General features: G+C 39.2%; 2 protein-coding genes across 2 annotated transcripts in view; both read right to left on the reverse strand.

Annotated features, from left to right (window-relative positions):
• Window positions 1-1,750: 1,750 nt before the first annotated feature.
• LOC117828772 (sialic acid-binding Ig-like lectin 13) lies at window positions 1,751-4,958 on the reverse strand. Its single transcript, XM_034706083.1, has 8 exons — window positions 4,899-4,958; window positions 4,678-4,750; window positions 4,015-4,407; window positions 3,583-3,888; window positions 3,038-3,310; window positions 2,871-2,961; window positions 2,720-2,756; window positions 1,751-2,135 (listed from the first exon to the last, which is right to left on the reverse strand). The coding sequence occupies exons 2-8, from the start codon at window positions 4,745-4,747 to the stop codon at window positions 2,037-2,039; spliced, it is 1,269 nt and encodes a 422-aa protein (XP_034561974.1). The 5' UTR covers window positions 4,748-4,750; window positions 4,899-4,958; the 3' UTR covers window positions 1,751-2,036.
• A 6,233-nt stretch (window positions 4,959-11,191) lies between these two features.
• Window positions 11,192-21,635, reverse strand: part of LOC117828778 (vascular cell adhesion protein 1-like) — a 32,171-nt gene continuing 21,727 nt past the window's right edge. Inside the window, exons 4-8 of the mRNA XM_034706093.1 lie at window positions 12,957-13,262; window positions 12,613-12,873; window positions 11,988-12,075; window positions 11,833-11,869; window positions 11,192-11,680 (exon numbers count right to left, since the gene is read on the reverse strand). Of these exons, the coding sequence (XP_034561984.1) occupies window positions 11,666-11,680; window positions 11,833-11,869; window positions 11,988-12,075; window positions 12,613-12,873; window positions 12,957-13,262 (707 nt within the window). The 3' untranslated portion in view covers window positions 11,192-11,665. The remainder of the gene's footprint in view (window positions 11,681-11,832; window positions 11,870-11,987; window positions 12,076-12,612; window positions 12,874-12,956; window positions 13,263-21,635) is intronic.

A 21,635-nucleotide genomic window follows, 5' to 3' on the forward strand; every position in this document is an offset into this window, starting at 1 on the left:
AAACATTAGATCAACGTGCTGGACAGCCGAGGCACATCCACTTCCTGAGGGGGCGTGGTCAGAGAGAAAACAGAGTGTTCTGAGGAGGACTGAAGAAGAGGGTTTTTCAGGCAGACCAAAATCTGATTTCAAAGTGTTTTTTTGAGCATAAACTTTAAAGACATGTTTTGGGGACCTCTTAGACCAATATATATTGATGAAATAAGCGTGATATGTCACCTTTAAATAAACTTAAGACCTTTGTAAATACTTTATCTTTTAACTGTAAATAGTCAAATGTATTAAACTGAAAGTATTATATTTATTCCCTTTTTCTAACACTTATTTTAAACAGTTTTAAATCTTATGAATCTTCTCTTGAACATATTATGAACTTTTAATACAACTATTTATTATACTTTTAACATTGGATTTTATGCACTGCAACCTAAATGATTTTGTACAGGGCTACACACAGATCCGTCATAACTCAGGAAAATGTTGTTTATAGTTTATTCATCTTTATAGTTTATTAATCATCCAGAAAACAGTTTGTGTTTTTAAGAGGTTGTGAAGAAATGATATATAAAAGTTTAAAAAGAAGGAACATTAAAACATTCAAACATTACAATGAAATTCAATCAGACGGACGATTCTAACAATCGTCTCCCTCTGAGTTTCTCCCCTTATTTCTGAACATGAAGAATATAAACTAACTGATCATTAGATCATAAATCATAAGAAATAACATGTTTCAGAGCTCCTCATGCTGAAACTGTACCTGCTTACATATTTAACATTTAGATTTAGATTTAACATTAAGATTTAACATTTAGATTTATATTTAACATTAAGATTTATCATTTAGATTTAGATTTAATATTAAGATTTAACATTTAGATTTATATTTAACATTAAGATTTAACATTTAGTATGTTTAACATTTAGATTGAACATTCAGATTTCTATTTAACATTAAGATTTAACATTTAGATTTATATTTAACATTAAGATTTATCATTTAGATTTATATTTAATATTAAGATTTAACATTTAGTATGTTTAACATTTAGAATGAACATTTAGATTTAAGATTTATATTTAAAATTAAGATTTAACGTTTAGTAAATTTAACATTTATATTTAAAATTTAGATTTATATTTAAAATTAAGATTTAACATTTATATTTAAAATTTGGATCGAACATTTAGATTTATATTTAACATTAAGATTTAACATTTATATTTAAAATTAAGATTTCACTTTTACACTATTTAACATTTAGATTAAACATTCAGTATATTTAACATTTATATTTAACATTTATATTTATATTTAAAATGAAGATTTAGCATTCAGTATATTTAACATTTAGATTTAAATTTAACATTTAGATTTAACATTTAGTATATTCAACATTTATATTAATATTTAACATTTAAATTTAGCAATTAAATTCAAATTTAGCATTTAAATTTAAAACTTAGATTTTATATTTAGTATATTTAACATTTAGCATTTAGATTCAAATTTAACATTTAGATTTAAATTTAACATTTAGATGTAACATTTAGTGTGTTCAACATTTATATTAATATTTAACATTTAAATTTAGCAATTAAATTCAAATTTAGCATTTAAATTTAAAACTTAGATTTTACATTTAGTATATTTAACATTTAGCATTTAGATTGAAATTTAACATTCAGATTTGACATTTACATTTAATATTTTGATTAATCATTTAACCTTTTGATTTAACAGTGAGTTTTTAAGTTACTTTCAGTGTGCACAACAAACAGCCCCCCATGGCCCAATAAGTAACATCAGTGTGAATGTGCTGTATAAAGGTGACAAGACTTTGAAGAGTTTCTTTGGAAACTGAGTGACAGCTTGTTTAACACTTTATATTTCCTCTGTAAAACACATCAGATAGTATTAGAGGCACTCATAATCAGGACTTTATGGACTGTGGCCTCTGCATGGTCTATAAAACGCTGATAATGGACATATAGTCTACAATTTATTCAAATCATGTCATTGTTATTTGGGTTTGTCAGATAGGTCTCCCTGAAGCAGCTTGTGAAGTCAGTACTCCCTGCTGTGATGATGGAAACTCAGCCGCTGTGTTGACATAGTCAGCTTCCTCTGCGTCCTGTAGAAGTATAAGAGGAAGAGGAGTTTAGAGAACTGTTGTAACACGTCACACACCGTCTAAATGTCAATGTTCTTATATAGACAAATATTGGTGAAGTGATCAACCATTAAAACACACACCAGTAATCATGACTCCACCTGATCAATAAGTCTCACTCAGGACCTCCCAGCTACTTCTCACAGTTGTGAAATCAAGTTGAATGTTTGAGGTTATAGACTGTAAGGATGTTGCTTCTGCTGTGAACTTATGGATAAATGAATGAAACCCTGACCATGTCTTTGGTCTTACAGGCTAACTGTATGTACGGTCAGTGTGTTCACTTGGCTGCTGGTGTATTAACATGTTATAAATGTTAACACATGTTCTCTGAGCTGCAGGTACCCTGCCTCTGTCTCACTGCAACACCTCATTCTGTGTTTATCCAGAATGGAAACAGTGAGATGGGCTTTCTGACGGTGCTGTGCCGCTTTGCATTGTGGTCTGGTTTTACCACGCTTTGTGGATCACTGCTCAGACTTTCTCCTGAGGCATGCAGACCCTTAGTCATCTCACGCAGACCCTCTGTTTCTCTGTGAGCTTACCTTCACTGGTTTCATGGAGCGTCTTGATCGAAACCACCTGAAGGAAACAGGATGAGAACGTGTTTCTTTTTTAACATTATATGACACACAAGCACATTTCAATCAGACCAGCTGTCTGTACTGCAAATCAATATGTTATAGTTTGTCTCACCACTCAAAGATGATCAGTGTACTGACAAGCAACAGGATTCCCAGGATCTTCAAAACCACTTCAAGGCCAACAGGTTCAGACGAGTGATCACCTGTAACACAACAAGTCACCCTCGGCTCCAGAGAAGATCTTGTTCCTCTAAAGCACCAGAGACAGTCTTTGCTCACCTTCAAATATCAGCTGGAGTCCTGTTGATAGTTGAATGTCTCGATCATTTCTGCATCCACAGAGGAAGGATCTCCCTCGATCACTGCTGGTCACCTTAAGGACATAAACCTGTGAATCCACTTTGATCAGTTCCAGCCTGCCATCACTGATCCTGTACCAGACAAAGTGGACGACAGGAGGGTTTCCTCTGCATGAGCAAGTCAGGTTCACCGTGCTGCCAGCTGACACCGGATCAGAGGGAGAGATCAACACCGAGGTGTTCCTGGGAGAGTCTGGAAGATGTGACACATGGAGAGATTGATGGAGAGATGAGGAAAAAGAAGATAAAGAGGGATCATTCTTACAAACTGTAGGTTTTCAGCTCCACACTATAAAGCTCTAATTCAGGGACACCTCCCTTTGTGGAAGGTCAGAGGTCAGGCTCTGCTGCAGCTACACACTTTGAATTGTGCGATTGTTGTTTCATGCAGTAAACATGTTTTAAAATCTAAAACTTAAATGTTCCTGTTTTCTGTTAAATCATCCAAATGAAAGAAGGTCTCACATGAAACACTGAGAGTCTTTGTCTCCTCTGCTGTCCTCACATCTCTGCCTTCATTCACAGGATATGTGGCAGAACAGGTGATGTTGTATCCATCATGGTGCTCTGACAGAGTGATGCTCTCCTGGATTTGAGTTGTAAAGGTTCCATCTGTGTTTTCCTCCATGTTGTTGAGAGAGTCTCTTTGGAGACTCCAGGTGAGTTTAGGAGGAGAGTGTGGACAGGGAGTGAGAGCTGAGCAGGTTATAGTGACAGACTCCTCCTCCTTCAGGTCTCCTGAGATCTCTATTCTGGGGCTTGGAGGAGAATCTGTGAGTTAGATGAAACAAACGTTTACATGAAAACATCTTTTTAAATACTGAACAATCTGAGTTTGTCATTTTAAACACTGACATTAAAGCTGAGAATGTATTTAGAAAAACAAAATGATCTTACCTCTCACTGTTATGTTCAGAGGGTCACAGGCAGCTGTTGACCTGAATGGCCAGTTCATGATTCTGAAGTAGTAAATGCCTTTAAATGTTGCATTGATGTTGGAGAACAGAGTGGTGCAGTTTTTCTCCTTCAGGTCTCCAGTTATGCTGATTGGATATTTGAGAACTGTCCCACTACTGTTATAAACCACATTTCTTGGATTGTATGTAATTTGGTTTTCTTTGAACCACAGTCCAAATGTTTCTCTTGTGCTGACAAACTGATTTTCAATCCCTTCTCTATATCTAGCGCTGAAGTTACACGGGATCAGCAAACAAGATCCATTCAGAGCCTCCATCCTCTGAGGTGAAGTGATGAAGAGACCTGACCGTTCACGACACCAAGTCCGAGCCCCTGTAAACCAGAGTCATGGTTAATATCATGTTGTGTAAAATAAAAGCATAGAGTTTGTATTTCTGATAAACTAAGAGGTAGTATGTTAAATGCTGCTCTTTCTCCCAGTCCTGTTAACAACATCAGTATAAATCATTTCATTTTGCAGTCAGGACATGAACATGTGGAAGAAGAAACTTCTCTGCACCCCTCTTTCTGCTTTGTTTCCATGAAGTTCAAACTGTAAATAATAAACAGCTTTAAATGAAAGTGAGTGAATAAACAGCTCACCTGGCACAAAGAGGACAATCAGAAACATGTTGGCTGACATGCTCACTGACAGGAATGACAGGACACTCATCACCTGAATTCAAAAAAGGAGTCTGATCATCATTTCTGAATTGTCTCTCTCAAATCATCTGTGCTCAACAAAGTGCTCATTTTCTCTTCAAGAACATAAAACACCTCATGTTTCTGCCTTCATCATAAACAACCAAATATTAAGATCAAACCTCAGCAGCAGAACCAGTCCACCTCCCCAAACAAGTCAGCTGAAGCTGGATCACAGAGAAGTCTTTCTCAAGTGGTGATAATAGCAAAATATCAGGAGCAGGGCCACACCTCAACCGCGCCTCTTCCGTTTATCCATAAATTCAAACCTGACCATTTCCTCCTTTCTCGCTCTCGTTTCCGCATCCCTCCCTCCCTTCCTTTTTCTTCTTTTTGCTCCTCTCCTCCTTTCTTCTTATCCATAGGGTCCTGAGGGGGTTCGTCGTGCCCGGGTGCTATGGTGGATCCCCTACGAAGCTTCCCCAAAGTGACTGCATGTTCAAATCGATAAATATAATAATCTGTAATCAATAAACTATCTGCCAATCTCATTCTGTTGTTGGTGATGTCCATGCTAGTAAAATGAGTCTTCACCTCTTTGTTCAGACTCAGAGTTACACCCAGTCTTCTTCCTCTGTGCTGACACCCTGAGGGTGAGGAAGTCAACTTTGATGCTTCTTCCCCTTTTTGGGGAAGTGTCAGACAGACAGACAGTTGAGGTGAGGAGGTGACAACCAGGTAATGGTTTAGACTAGAACTGAACCCAGCCCTCTGTGAAAATGACTGATCTTTAAATAACACATGTTACAACAGATGAGGGCCCCAAGCTTTAGTTCTTTCCCTGATTATTGTTTACTCTCAGTGGGTCTCATTCATGAAAGGTGAGTAAATCTGTGTGTAGATCTGCACATAAAAGCTCACGCTACCAAAACTCTACTGTGGATTCATGAACGGTGTGGGAAACGCAGATTTGAATATAAACACGTGTAAGATCATGAATACTAACCCATCGTAAACTGACAGCACGCTCCCGGTGATCACCAATTAGCATAAATCCCCGCCCATGAATATCAAATAAACACCATATAAGGACACAGACCTGTGCATCTGGTCGGCCCGCCCTGCAATCATGGCACAAGGTAAGAAGGATAGAGAGCGAAAAAAGAACTTCTCTGAGGCGCAGATTGAAATTATTTTGGACGAGGTGGAATGTAGGAAGCACATTTTATGTTGTATGGATATAAAATGGTAAGTCTCTACATATAAAACACATGCATTTGTATAGAAGACTACATTCTTACCGACAAGCCAGCCGTCTCTCACAGCTCCATTCTCCAAACACGCAGTAAGCTGTCATGCGTCCCACCGGGCCACCGAGCCACAACGTTGAGCAACACACAGTCTGCATCACATATCAGCTGCACATTCACGGAATGAAAGTTTTTCTGGTATATGTATGCAAATGCATCATCAGATGGAGCCTTGATGCATATATGTGTGTGCAGTCTATGGCACCAATGACATTTGGCGTGTTGGCCAGCGCGCTAAACCCCCACTTTACCTTGATTTACCGTTGTGCTCCATAGGGGAATTGAATGTACTCCGGCCTTACTTCAATAATGCCGGCAAGTACTGCCAGTAAAATGCGGCTCATTGATGGCTGGGAGATTCCAGATCTATCTGCCATCTCCCGCTGGAAGGTCCCTGTGACTAAGAATCCCAGCACAGAGAGAACCTGCAAATGTGCGGGTATGGCGTGGCTTCTTTTAGTTGGCCTCGTCAGATCAGGCTCCAGTTAGTCTGTGTGGTTTGTAACAAGAAGTTCACATTTTAAATAAACCTAATCTAGATCTCAAAGCTTTAATTGCCAACTTATTCATTGTAAAAATATGTTATATATATATATTTTTAATATTTGTTCAGTTTAAATTACGTGTCTCAAAGGCATCTGCGTATTGTGTACATAACAGAGAGCAGTATGTATTAAAATTGTAATTTCTGACAGTGACAAGCAGTATTTATGTGTATTCCTACATTTACACAAGCTCTACACACAGTCGGGAGCAGGTGGAGATTTTCTGAGTAGTTACTCACAGATCAGCTCTACCAAAAGATTGATGAATGTGGAAATCCGTGTAAATTTCTGCTGCACACGCTTTACACACAAATTCGTGCTGCTCACGTTTCATGAATGAGACCCATTGTTTTTACTGACACCAAACCTGATGGCCTGATGGACTCTGAGGTGTTTCAGGAGAATATGAGGAACATGTGAGATCAAATAAAATCATTATAATAAGAAGAACTGAGATCACATGAATGTTAAACTTAAAAATACTTCCCCTGGTAAATGTACTTTCCCACTTCTTCATGAGTTCACATGAACCACTTCTCTCATGCAGCCTCATCAGCCACTCACAGATGAAGTTTAGTTTCTACTTTTAGTGAAACAGACATCTCAAACTGTTAGTCTTCATTAAAACAGAAAAGTAAGACATCTGTCAAATGTCTAATAATGACCTTTGTGATAAATGCTTCAACATTATTTTATATACTTTATTGTGTCCATATTCTTCATACATGAGATACATGTCTTATAGGTTCAAACCATAGACTGTATATAGAATCTCTCCACATGTCCTGAGTTTGAAATAATAAATGATGTGACACAGCTGTGCTTCGTGTGTAAAATATCCATCTCTTTCCATTTGGACAGTCATGTTGGTTTTTAACACAAAGAGGAATCGTTCCAGTGGACAGAACCTGAATCCAGACCTTATTACACTGTGCGAGAACTGGGTCATGTGTTCCAGACCCTGCTCTGTGACGTGTTATCGTCTGTGTGTGTTTGTGTTGATGAATTCCTTCCATAGACCTGCATGTGTCAGAAATGTCATACAGTTTTCCAACCAATGTCTTAAATAGGACCTATGTGAGCTATCACAGGTAGTGATGTTCAATACCACCGATTTCCTTTCCGATCCGATACTGAGTAAAATTCAGACTGGTATCGGCGATACCGATCCAATACCGAATGTGTCTGGTAAATCTGAAAAAAGTTGTGTATTTTTGAGTCATTTATTTATTTATTTATTTTAAACTCGTAAGTATATGGAGGTAGCGACCTCATTTATAATATAGCCGAGCTAATTCAACAGAGAAACCGAACAGAGGACACAATCATACAAAATATGTGAAAATGGTGTTTTAAAAACAAAAACATAAAATAAGTAAAACAATAAAACCATTAAAATAAATTATTGTTTAATTTTTAAGAACTAGAACTAGTAGTTCCCACCAACCGCGTATCATTTAGACAAGATCTCAATGGTTTAGTTACTTTCCACTGTGTTCCTGTTAATGATAGACATCGCCTCAAATGACTGAAGTACCAAAAGTATCCATATGTTGATTTGAGAATCCATTTTAGAGCATAAAGATCTGGTATCGGAAGTATCGATATTTCAGTATCGATCTGCACATCACTAATCATAGTCAGTCCACACTTGCTCTGGGAGTCGTGGAGAGCTCTTCTCCCTGCAGAACCTGGTTCGGGTTGAGACTGTGTGTGTCAGATGGAGATCTCGGGTTCCGGGCTCGTGATCTCAGAAATACTTTATTTATCCCGGGGGGAAATTCAGTCATTAAAGTTGCTCCTATAAATAAATAATATGAATAGAAGAAAGTAATTAATAAGCTATAAATAAAATTACAATGAAAATGATGATAATAAAAGTATGTACAGAAGACAAAATAAGCTATGTAGAAAATAAATACATGGTTGAAGTAATTTGTTCCAGGACTGTGTGCCTCTAACAGACACTACCATCTGACTGAATTTAGTACATCACAGTCTCCTCTAGTTTCTGCTCTGGTATTTATCACATTGTGTTGTTTCTGAATACACTTGTTCAATGATGGGGGGACAAGCCCATTTCAAACTTTCAAAACAAAACAAATATCTTCAAACGTTTGAAAGTTGTTAAAGCTAGGGTTGGTAATCTCGGAAAACCAGCATGAATTTGAATGTAGCTTTTCCTCATGACTCATGACTCCGTCTAACCCCTCCCCTCCTCCCTCGGAGCTCCTCCAAAACGACCCCCCCCCCGCTCACATGCACGAGCGCCGCTGACTTGCGACCATATGATCGTGACCTTTATCAAAACTGGTCCTCACCAAAACATTATCATGAAAGTTAAAAACACAAACAAACATGGCTGCTGTTAGTACTCACAGCTGTCATGCTAGCATTATCCGGCGACACTATATCAGGAGAAAAGTTATAACACATGTATAATACTGTAACAGATCTACTGTTTGTTAAACGTGTTCAGTGTAGATGTTCTTAATTCCTACAGTGTTGACAGTCAGTGAAGGCATCAGGAGAGGTGTAGAGTGTGTGAGCCGGAGAGAGGAGAGACAAGAGGAGAAGTTCTTCATTCATTCAAACATTGATTGTTGTTTTGTTGGTTGGCGTGATCACGGCCGACAGTGACCGGTTATTACAGATCAACGTGTTCACCAATCGGCTTGTCCTCCCTACAGCGTCTCTGATCCGGACTACAGTCCTGAGCAAAGCACCTCATCGGGTCAGAGGGTTCAGGCCCGAGGTTGAGCGAGAGGGGCAGTCAGTAGAGTCAGGGGAAGCAGAGGCAGGAGACGGGGACTCAGAGGAGTGCAAATGTACGCGCAGGAGGCGGGCAGAACTGCAGGATGGGATTTGAATGGTTTAAAATTTTGGCACCCAAAAAAACAGTGATTGGTTGGTGTTTTCCCAGGTTTACTCCGGCTGTAGATAGCAGCTTTTTTTTGGTTCTTTTTTAAGAACACATTATGTATTGATTACCATCAGGACATAAAGATCATTTTAACCAGTATAACAAAAAGTGGATCTAAATCTGATTAACAACCCCAGCTTTAATGTTTGAAATACTCTACTTGCTTACTATGTTGTATTGATGGAAATGAAGAGGTTTCCTGTCCTAAATGTTGCCTGTCCTCTTGAAGAGAGACCTGAGGGGTTTAACGTACTGGCTGTTGTGTGTGTGACATTGTGTGCATATAATCTTTAGCTGACTGTGAAGTGAGGAAAGGTCTTGTAGGGCTGAAATTTGAGAGGTTAAACTTAATAATATTAAAGATGTGTTTAATGTGTTCCTTGAAGGTTAAGTTGGATTACAAACTAAAACCAAATGCTTGAATTGTTCCACCACATCTTGTCTTCCTCCATTCACTAAAACACATGGTTGTTGTTGGCCCTCTGCTGGCTGGTGAGGGAAAAACAGGCACACAGTTTGTTTGTGTTGAGATGGAAACATGAGTTTGACATTACAGTGAGTTTGACAGCAGAGGCAGCTCTGCAGTCACATTACTAGGGTATGACTAGACTTTCATTTCAAATGTGTGTATCTTAATATGCTCCAATGTTTGACAAGGCTTTTTAAATCTCATTGACCTATTGTGTACTAATATTCAGACTTATCTTGTGTTCCACATTTTCTTTTGTACTTTAATAAACAATGAACAGTGACAAAGTTTTTGTCTTGAAGATATTTATTCATTGCAGAGTAATAAAAACCTGGGCTCCTAAAAATACGTAATAATCTCATCTGCATTTATTGGTTCAACATTTCCACATATTGTGTTTAAACATCTCCTGAAATAAAGGAATTTAATCACATTTCAAAAGTGTCAGAATACAGTGTGCATAGCAGAGTCTTTGGCCCATTGACACCAGTTTATTGAGTAGTTAGAGCTCATTAGCTGCTCATTTGAAGTACATGATGAGATATGGACGCTCCAAGCTTTAGGTGCATCTTAAGTTCATTAAAGTTGACTTTATTTTCAATGTTTTTATATTAATATCAAGTTTGTACATTACTCAGTGTATTCATTACAAACCTATAAGCTTCATGTATGACATATATAACATGAACATACTGAGGAAATGAACGTCTTCCTCTCTGTTCATAAAGTTCTCTCTCTCTAAGCTTTGCTCAGAACATGGTCAGCTCACCTTTAACCTCTTCTCTTTCACTAAATTCACTTCATCCTTCAACACAGAGGAATGCAAACCAAACACCCCTACAGAGATATCTTCTCCCTGAATACACTTTGAAGAACACACACACACACACATAGGCTGCAGTTTGTTCCTCTCATGTGTCTTTCACTGAATGTGACTTTACCTCAAAGTTTGCTCCACAGTGCTGACTGAGTCCTGTTTGTGAACATGTGTTAGAACATGTAGAGGTTCTATGACAGCTTGATTACAGCATGAAGAAGTGAAGCCCTGATTGGATGACACATGAATGAATCCAGATGCATTCAGGGGAAAGTAGGAAACATGTTGCAGACTGCTTTTCCTGTCCTGCATCTTTACAAGCTTTAGATGATGTGAAACAAGGAGAGTCACCTATAGCAGGTGTGTTTCTAAAGAAGCTGTAGAAAGAGCCAATCAAAGAAAATGAGCGTATTAAGTTCAACATTCTTTTGATTTATTGAATAAGGAAAACAGGCTTTGGTGAAAACTTCAAATAACACATTCAAACACTCAAAGGTTGACTTTGTTGGAGTCAAAGTTCTTCCGTTTCTTCTTCATCTCTCGTCTCACTTCATTCATCAACAAACAGTTTCATTCACAAAGAAAACATCACTTAGAGAAACAAACATGAGGACACAAACACATCCATAAACCAGCACACTTCTACACCATGTAAAGGTGAAGCTGCACAATATTATCATTCAGTTATGATGCAACAAAAACATGCATCCTATTTCCTCCTGATTCTCTCTGATCAACCTGCTGCAAGCTAACACCATTAAATATGTAAGAATTACAGGACAAAGAAATACAGCTATATTCTATAGTGGGTCAAAATGATACTGAGGTCAACATCATCCTCTTCTCCTTCATGAAGCTTCAATCTCAAGCGCTCTGTTGACAGTGTCAGCGTACACCTTCCTGAGAGAAGGAAACACACAGACAGAGTGGTGTCAGAAAGACAAACAGCAGCAGCACTTTGAGCTGATCTCAGTAAATCACAGCTCATGAGAGATCAGGAGTCAAACTTTATTTTAACATCACCATGAAGCTGTCCTCATGGAGAGGCTCACCTTGACTGATTTGTTGCAGCATTTGAACCAAAAGCAACTGAAAGAAAAGGAGGAAGAAGAAAAAGAAAAGGTTGAACATTGATGTTTAAAGAACACTGTAAAGAGACAGGAAGTGTTTGGCTGCTAAAGATCATTTCACTGAAAGTTTGTCTCACCACTCAAAGATGAAGATTGTACTGTAGAGAAGAACTATTCCAAGGACCTTGACTGTGATGTAGACACCAACCCCGAACTGTGAATGAACTGTAACAACACAGCATGCTTTATAATGTTATGTGTCTGAAACATCATGCACTGTAATATACTCTTTGTTCCTTTATCTTTACATGATAGTGTTTTACTTTCAGAGGACTATTTTATATAAACAAGAACAGATAATGTGAGTTATTAACAGGAGGCCATTACTAAGGAACAATTAAATACATACATACACACACACACACACACACACACACACACACACACACACACACACACACACACACACACACACACATACACACACACACACACACACACACATACACACACACACACACACACACATACACACACACACACACACATACACACACACAAACACACACACACACACACACATACACACACACACACACACACACAGACACATACACACACACACACACACACACACACACACACACACACACATACACACACACACACACACACACACACACACACACACACACACACACAGGTGAGAGTGGAGTACTGGGTTGACTTATATAATCAGAGTAAGTACAATTCTGTATTTACCTGAAGTACTCAAATGAATCCTTGAAGACGTCTGATTACCAAGATCACTTGTGGCCATGCAGTAATAAACTCCTCCTTCAGTCACATTAAGGCTGTAAGACTCTCCTTCAGATACGTTCCCAGGTCTGTTGTTCCTGATCCTGAACCAGGTGAACCTGCTGACAGGAGGCTTGGCTCTGCTGGAGCAGGTCAGGTTAACCAGGGTACCTGCTGACACCAAACCTGATGGACTGATGGACACTGAGGTGTGTTTAGGAGCATCTGAGGAACAAAGAAAGATTAACTGACATCCCATAAATCATCATATTCTGCCAGGAGTCAATATCAAACTCTGGTTGTCTCACATGAAACACTGAGAGTCTTTGTCTCCTCTGCTGTCCTCACATCTCTGCCTTCATTCACAGGATATGTGGCAGAACAGGTGATGTTGTATCCATCATGGTGCTCTGACAGAGTGATGCTCTCCTGGATTTGAGTTGTAAAGGTTCCATCTGTGTTTTCCTCCATGTTGTTGAGAGAGTCTCTTTGGAGACTCCAGGTGAGTTTAGGAGGAGAGTGTGGACAGGGAGTGAGAGCTGAGCAGGTTATAGTGACAGACTCCTCCTCCTTCAGGTCTCCTGAGATCTCTATTCTGGGGCTCGGAGGAGAATCTGTGAGTTAGAAACAGACTCAGGATCAGCTTCATTAGTCAAATAGAACACAAAAGTATGATTCACTGTAGGAGAATCTTTGATTTCATCAGTTTGGTCCTTGCTGACAGAGAGAAAGCTGCACCAATATTATGAACATGTATAAAAAGACTCTCTTACCTTTAACTGTGATGCGTAGAGGATCACAAGAAGCTGTTGCTTTGAATGTGCTGCTCTCTATTCTGAAGAAGTACTTGTCTGTGTAACTTGTGAGGACATTTGAAAACAGAGTGGTGCAGTTTTTCTCCCTCAGGTTTCCAGTCAGATTCATGGTGTAGTTGTTAATTCTTCGGCTGCTGTTGAAAACCACATTGTCTGGATTGAAGGCAAACCTGAGGTCACTTTTAATCCACACTCCAGAGATGTTCCCTGTGCTGTCAATCTCTTCACCTGATGTAGCTGCAAAGTTACACGGGATCTGCAAACAAGATCCACTCAGTGCCTGCACCGTCTTTGGTGCTGCAATACTCAGATCTGCCTGCCAAAGACAAGCAGTGTGAGCTCCTATAAGATCAATGAACAAACTGATTATTACATCAGGAGATTTAAAGATTGACTTTGGAGTCCAGATGTAAATGATTCAAGTGAAATCAACATGAACTGAGAGAAAAAGCTCACCTGACACAAAAAGGACACTCAGGAAGAAGTTAGCAATCATCATGTTCACAGACGGACAGACCTGCTCCCTGGATCTGTGGATAACTGTTCACTTCCTCAACCTAACCACTGTGAAGTTTTTAAGAAGAGGAACTTTAATCTTTTAAATCAATGTCTCTATATCTCTACTCAGTCCCTCCAGGATTTCGCGGGATTTTTTTGTGATTGTTGCGGCCCAAAAAGCCTGATTTCGCGACAGCTTTTTGAAAAAATTGCGGTGAAAGTTGCAATTTTTTTTTGCTTTATTCCCCCCAATAACATCTCAGGGGCAAGTAAATATGCTAAATTACAGTTGTTTTTAGAAAACATTCTTGATGTGACCACTGTGATTGTATTTTGATTCTCTTGTTTCACAGAAAAATGCCATGAAAGGACTGTATTGCACATTTACGACGGTCCCTGAATGCACCTCGCAGCGACTGGTGCACAGTCAGTTCACGGCACTCTGAAATGCATCTGCATCTTTGATGAGGAGGAGTTGATCCAAACTTACTTAAAGGTGACATATCACGCTTTTTTCATCAATATATATTGGTCTAAGAGGTCCCCAAAACATGTCTTTAAAGTTTATGCTCAAAAAAACACTTTGAAATCAGATTTTGGTCTGCCTGAAAATCCCTCTTCTTCAGCAGTCCTCAGAACAGTCTGTTTTCCCTCTGACCACGCCCCCTCAGGAAGTGGATGTGCCTCGGCTCTCCAGCACGTTGATCTAATGTTTACATGTTGGCTGAATATACACGGCTGCTCAGAGATCGCGTTACTTCAACCCTCTGAATCTGATCCAGAATCTGATCCTGACGGAGAGGTGCCTGTAGCAGGACCATTCCGAAGGATTGGTCACAGATTTAGTGTTTCTTGTTGTTTTATTTATCAGCATGTAGACGTGTGTCTTGGTACACAGCTACGAACATGTAGCTATGTGGCTATGCTAACTAGCGCTAGCACTTATCCATGATAAATAAAAATCATCCACTAGATCTTCAAATCTGCAGACGTGGGGAGTAAAACCGACCTCTGCCAGAAAGGCAGCAGGACCTTTCTGAAGGATTGGTCACAGATTTAGTGTTTCTTGTTGTTTTATTTGTCAGTATGTCGACGTGTGTCTTGGTACACAGCTACAGCTACAGCTACAGCTATGAACATGTAGCTTTGTGGCTATGCTAATTAGCGCTAGCACTTATCCCTGACAAATAAAAATCATCCACTAGATCTTCAAATCTGCAGACGTGGGGAGTGAAACCGACCTTTGTGTTTATTAAGACAGCCTACAACTAGCATGCCTCCCTCCTAAGCTCCTTGTTAGCACACATTTGTGCAGGGAATGAAAAACGGAGGAGGGATTCAGTATTATTTTATACAGTCTATGGGCTGAACAAGCTCCGAGCTCTGACTCCGTGACAGACCGGATATTGTTGTTACGTAACAAAAACACGGAAGTCTGAAACGGCTCGTTTCACACACATTTACAGAAAGGTGGAGAAATCAGAACAGGGGCAGAATGGATTCTTTTCATTCTCGGGGGGTTTGTAGACATGCCAGGGAAACATATTTCAGGTAAAGAACCATTAAAAAGTCAATTTTGCATGATATGTCACCTTTAATGTGTCTGATGTTTCACCAAACTGGATTAAATCAAGCTGTAGACTGGAGATTTTTACGGTAATGGCGGCAACAACGTCAAACATCAAATATTAAACAGACGTCTCTGGTTGTGTCTTTGTCACTAACACACACCGGGGGTAAAGATCATCAATGAAGGTGAGACAGATGCATGGAGGTGAGGAGAGCTGGTTCATAAAGCACACCTGCTGCAGGTAGAGACCAAGCTAACACTGAGCCCCTCAGATAATAACTCTAGTATCTATAAATAACAACGTTGTCATGGTCACTTGTCCTGCCTGCTGTCCCCTCTCTTCACCCGTTCTCTGTGCGTGTTTTGTTGTTGAAAAGTGCCGATCAAGTGAGGACTTATGTTTATGCTCCAAGAAGTGAAATTGATGATGAAACCGATGACGTACAGGGGCTGAGATTGAGGTAATTGGTCAAATTTGCGGGAAAGTTGCGATTATTGTACAAAATTGCAAGGCCGCGGAAAAATCGCGCTGATTGGTTGAATTTGCGTTGATACTTGCGATCGCGAAATCGCAACTTCCTGGAGGGACTGCTTAATGGGGCGTTCACATCAAATAAAATCCTTTGTGCAAATGAATTACATGTAAAGTCAATGTAAAGACGCAAATAGACGTGAGTAGTGGTCTGCTGGAGCAAATGGCGCAAATTAGGTGACACGAATGGTTCGATTGTGCAAATTATTTGCGCTTCATTTTATGCAAATAATTCAGAAGAGTTGAAATATCTGAATTATGAATTATGAATCTGTTATTAAAGACAGTGAAAATGTAGTATATGTTCTAAACTCATTACAGAAACTTGAATTTTTTTTTTATATTTTATTTTTGATAATTATGGTGCACTGAAAAAAAACAAGCATCTGAAAATATTAGAATATTTCATTTTGAGTTTTCTTAATTCTATTTCACCATGCATCTCTCAGTGTAGCTCAGAACATGCAACCACAGTCATTGAGAAAACTGCTGACTCAACAGATGTCCAGAATATAATCATCAACACCCTCCCCAAGTTACTGATGAACTGGCTGGTTGTTTTCAGAGAGCTGTATCATAGCACAGTAATGTAAAGTTCAATCAATCAACCAATCAACCAAACAACCAATCAATCAATCAATCAATCAATCAATCCATCAATCAATCAACCAAACAACCAATCAATCAATCAATCAATCAATCAATCAATCAATCAATCAACCAATCAATCAATCAATCAATCAATCAATCAATCAATCAATCAATCTTTATTTATATAACACCAAATTGCAACAAATGTTCTCCTCAGACTCTTTCCAAACAGAGCAGGTCTAGACCGTACTCTATGTTCTATCTTTAACTAAGACCCAACATCAAGACAGGATCAGATCCAGTCCCATCTTACAGACAGGACTCAGTCTGATCTCATCTTAATCCACCATGAGCAGAGCACTTTGCAGCATTTAGCAAGTTACAGTGGCAAGGACAAACTTCCTTTAACAGGCAGAAACCTCCAACATGATGGTGTCTTGCTTGTGGTTCACAGATTAAAGCCTGTGCACTTCTGTTCTCTGCAGATACTGTAGGTGTGAACTCTGCAGCGGTATTTGGCCAGAGGAGCGGGCAGCAGGCAAGCACAGTGTTTTCTTGTTTCTGCTGAGAGGTGTCAAACTGTGGTTAACCAGTCTATAAAAAACCTGATGACTACATCTGATGAAAACTTACAAATTAAAAATCCAAAGAAAAATATCTGACATTCAGATGAAGACAAAGAGTGTATAACATCAGGGAGGAACTGGTTTTGATCTGGATTACACAGAGAAATATGAAAGTTAAATCCTTGTCTTTCAAAGGTGTGACCTTTGGTTTTACAGTCTCTAGATGGCAGCATTGTCTCTGAGTCTATTATGGTCTCTTTGTACTGTTGTCTGTTATTTAAATATGTGTTCTTTGTTCTGTTGTCTGTTATTTAAATATGTGTTCTTTGTACTGTTGTCTGTTATTTAAATATGTGTTCTTTGTACTGTTGTCTGTTATTCAAATATGTGTTCTTTGTACTGTTGTCTGTTATTTAAATATGTGTTCTGTCTCTTCCCTGTACACTAAAGGAAAAGACTTTTCTGAGCAGCAGTCTCTTGGAGAACTGTCAGGAAAGAGAGATGGAGGTCCCGATCTAAAGGTTTTCTAGAAGTTCATCATTCCCCTTCATGCCAAATCAAGATAAGGTTGAGAAAAAGCTTATCCAAAGAATGATGTTTAAAAGGCTGCACTTTAAAGATGATAGAAAATCTATCATGTTTTTTTAGGTGAAGATAGTGTGGAGAAATATGCATAGGAAAGTTTTTTATTGTGAGGATACCACTTTTAAGATTTAGTGTAAAGTGATGTGAGAGTGAAAAGATGTCAGACATGAAATATATCTTTTAAACAAAAATACAAATCACACAAAACACTTGAGTTAAATCAACATTTAAAGATCTAATTCATCCCTGATGCAGTAATGAATGGAACATATAACAGACTCTAAGGTTTGTCTTCATACAGACTGTTAAAGTGTCCTTCTCATGTTGTAGATAAAGTCTGAACTGTTGTATCCATTGAACAGTGATTGGTGCCCCCTGGTGTCCAGTGTAATGAACTGAAGTTGTGTCTGAAGCTCAGTCATGGTGTCTCTGTGTCAGACTTTTTTAAAGGCAAGTGAACTCCAGACCAAAGAGCCGAGCCACATCAAGAGTTCTTCCCACACTGCTCTTTGTTGCTTCCTTTGACCTCTCTCCTCCTCTAACCTAACATGCCTGTCATCTCTTTATTCACCACTAACAGGCAGAGAGCTTTAACACTTTAAAATGAGCAGCCTTTTTATTTCACTTTCACTGATATACAGAGTATCCCATCTTTAGACGTGTTGTATTATATTCTAAAATGGTATCATGATAAATTAAGAGCATTCTGAAAGACTTCCATGTTGCACCAAACTAACCCCACATTTTAAATATGGACACTGGTTCTTTAACCCTTTGCTATGATCTTACAGGTTTAGAGTGGATATCAGAAGTCTCCACCCCCCTGTTAAAATGCCAGGTTTTGTGATGTAAAAAAATGAGACCAAGATAAATCATGTCAGAACTGTTTCCACCTTTAATGTGACCTATAACGTGAACAATTCAACTGAAATGTTTAAAAAATCTTTTAGGGGGAAGAATAAAAACTAAAAAACTATAACTTGTTTCAGTTGAATTGTTGCACGTGCTATTTCTGGGCATGTTGCAGGTGATCTACTGTGATTACATGAGCAATTGATAACAAGTGCAAAAGTGGTGCGGACTGCCCTTAAATGAGGATTTTGCGTGTGCTATCGGCTGTCACCATGGAGAGTTTGAGAGAGCAGAGTGGCCGTAAACAAAAAATGAAGTTTGAAGTCATGGAGTTGGAGATCTTTGTGGAGGAGGAAAATAAACACATCCGTGAACTCCAACTGAGACATCTCAGCGTTGTCAGAAGAAACGCAATTTAGGAGGCCATCTGTGAAAAGGTGAATGCTGTGAGACAAAACGGAAGATCTGCAGATGAAATAAACGCATCTACTTCGACTCCAAAATGCAATCAGTGTTTTGATGGAGTTTAGAGAGCGATTTGATGAGGCTTAGTCTGTCACTCTTGCTCTAGCTACTACATTGGGAAGTCAATCGCAGTTTGAAACAACCAGGGCCAGAAAAGTTAGTCGTCACTTGGATGAAGACAGTCGCCTCACTGTCCCAGAGAGCAACTTTCAGGTGAACGTTTTTAATGCCTGTCTTGACATCATCATCCAGCAACTGTCCCAAAGATTCACCAGCTGATGTGGTGAAATGAAATGTGAATGAAACTGTGAACATGTTTGAGGCAATTCACCCCAACACACTGCTGCAAGCACGATGAGGAGTTACACCAAGCCGCCTGGCGGCTTAGTGAGCACTACAGTCGGGACATCGCCCCCAGATGCTTTCTTTTAGAACCTCTTTCAGGGACCTGATACCAAAGCAAAAGTCTGTTGCAGATCTGGCAAAAATGCTCATTGTCAAACCTCCAGCAGTAACTTCTGCATTGAGTGAGGTTTGCACCGACCTCCCTTATTTTTGACTCTTCCCGTCACCGTTGCACCTTCTCCAAGTTAAAATAATTGAAAAACCCCTTGCCATGTTGTCCATTGAGAATGACAGAGACAAGAAAATGGACATACAGCGCATCGTGGACAAGTCCTCGGAGCTTAAGGCTCCTTCAAACAGTGGTGAGTAGGCCGAGTACTTCATATTGATGTTTTGTTTGTATGTGAACATGTGGGCCGCTGTGCCAATTTGACTAAACTTTATATCTGTTGATACAGTGACCTACTGTGCTCTCATTATATGAAAAAGTTAAAGTGGGTGTCAGAATGATGCGGTCGCTATCCGTGGTGCTGAACTGCTTTGAATTTGTGTTGTTTTATTATTAGTCTAATGTTTTCGTCATTCTCTGGGTTTTGTTAGACACACACTAAGCTTCCTAACATATCATCTTCATATCATTCCAAGCGCAGGCGGTTGGGTTGAGCTTTTATTTTCTGTCATCACTCTTTGTTTCCTGCTTCTTCGGCGTGTGGAGGTCTTCATCACAATAAGGGAAGTCTTCACTTTCCATCCTTACCACACAGCAGACATCCTCCACCATGTGACACACCAGCATACCATGCTTCAAGCAGTCCTCCTGTGTGTCCGTCTGTGAGAAGACCATCCTGTAGTTTGTCCTCACAAGTGTAGAATGTTTTTAACCAGAGCCCCGTCTCTCCCGTCTGTCTCTCCACAGAGGAATGGACCACAGTTCAGACTGTTTCTGCAGGACGGGGTGGAGATGTGTTAATGCCTTGTACATACTCTAGACTTAGTTTCTTTAACTTCTTGGGGAGTTTGAGTTTAGCTGAAGCGTCTTCTGTGGCTGGAAACTGGAGGATACAGAACACTATGCAGCTGGGACGTGGTGCAGAGCACTTTGAATATTTCTCATGATGATGATGATGATGATGGAGGTGAATATGACTCTAAAGGGAATTCTATTAAAATCAGCTTTTATCAATACTGAGGTCAGAGGCTTCCAATGAAACAAAAAGAGGTCTTTAGACCAACAGCTGTTTGGTCTGTGTGAATCCAGCTGCTGAACCTGGCCCGGAGCCAGTCCTATTTATGTTTATTTATGTTACTCTTGAGCATGCACAGTCAATTATCCAGAGGCTTGGCATTTTTAATATTAAGCTGAATATTGTTCAATTGATGATAGAGAATATGTGGCATGGATCCAACTCTCCATTTTCTGACATCTCTGATCAAATCAGAGTGAACACAACATTCCTGTCTGCATGTTTGGAAGCACTGAAGGGCTTATTTTCTGTATTTCCTCAGAAGCTTATAGTTAATCAATACCTCTGTAGATGAGCAGTCTCAGCTGTAGGAGAATAGACGGGTACACACAGACTACAGTAGAGGTTGTAGGACCAGGCACATATATTTTTGGTCAGGCATTAAATGTGCAGGTTAGAGAGAGGTGGTCTGTTGTTCTGCCTGAATGTGTACTGATGCTGTAAACGGGCCAACGGACCATGATGTAGTTATTACACCATGATGTAGTTATTACACCATTATGTAGTTATAACACCATTATGTAGTTATAACACCATGATGTAGTTGTTACACCATGATGTTGTTATTACACCATGATGTAGTTGTTACACCATGATGTAGTTATAACACTCTGATGTTGTTATTACACCATGATGCAGCTGTCTCAGATAAACATGAATATAACAATCAATGAAACATCATTCACACTTTCTTTGTTGGAGAAGAGTTTTGATTTACAAAGACACACAACCTTTAAGAGATTAAACAAAGTGTAATTTATTTCAGTTTCTCAACAGAACATTTTCATCCAGTCAGTTCATCTGTTGGTCTGAGTCCTGTTTGTGTTTTTATTTACAATGTCAACACAGAGGCTCAGTGTTCCAATGAACTGTAAACATATACCTGTATATAAAGTTTGCTGTGAGTACAAAGCGTGGCAGTGA

The sequence above is a fragment of the Notolabrus celidotus genome, chromosome 17 (genome assembly GCF_009762535.1).
Source record: "Notolabrus celidotus isolate fNotCel1 chromosome 17, fNotCel1.pri, whole genome shotgun sequence".
Classification (NCBI taxonomy): Eukaryota; Metazoa; Chordata; class Actinopteri; order Labriformes; family Labridae; genus Notolabrus; species Notolabrus celidotus.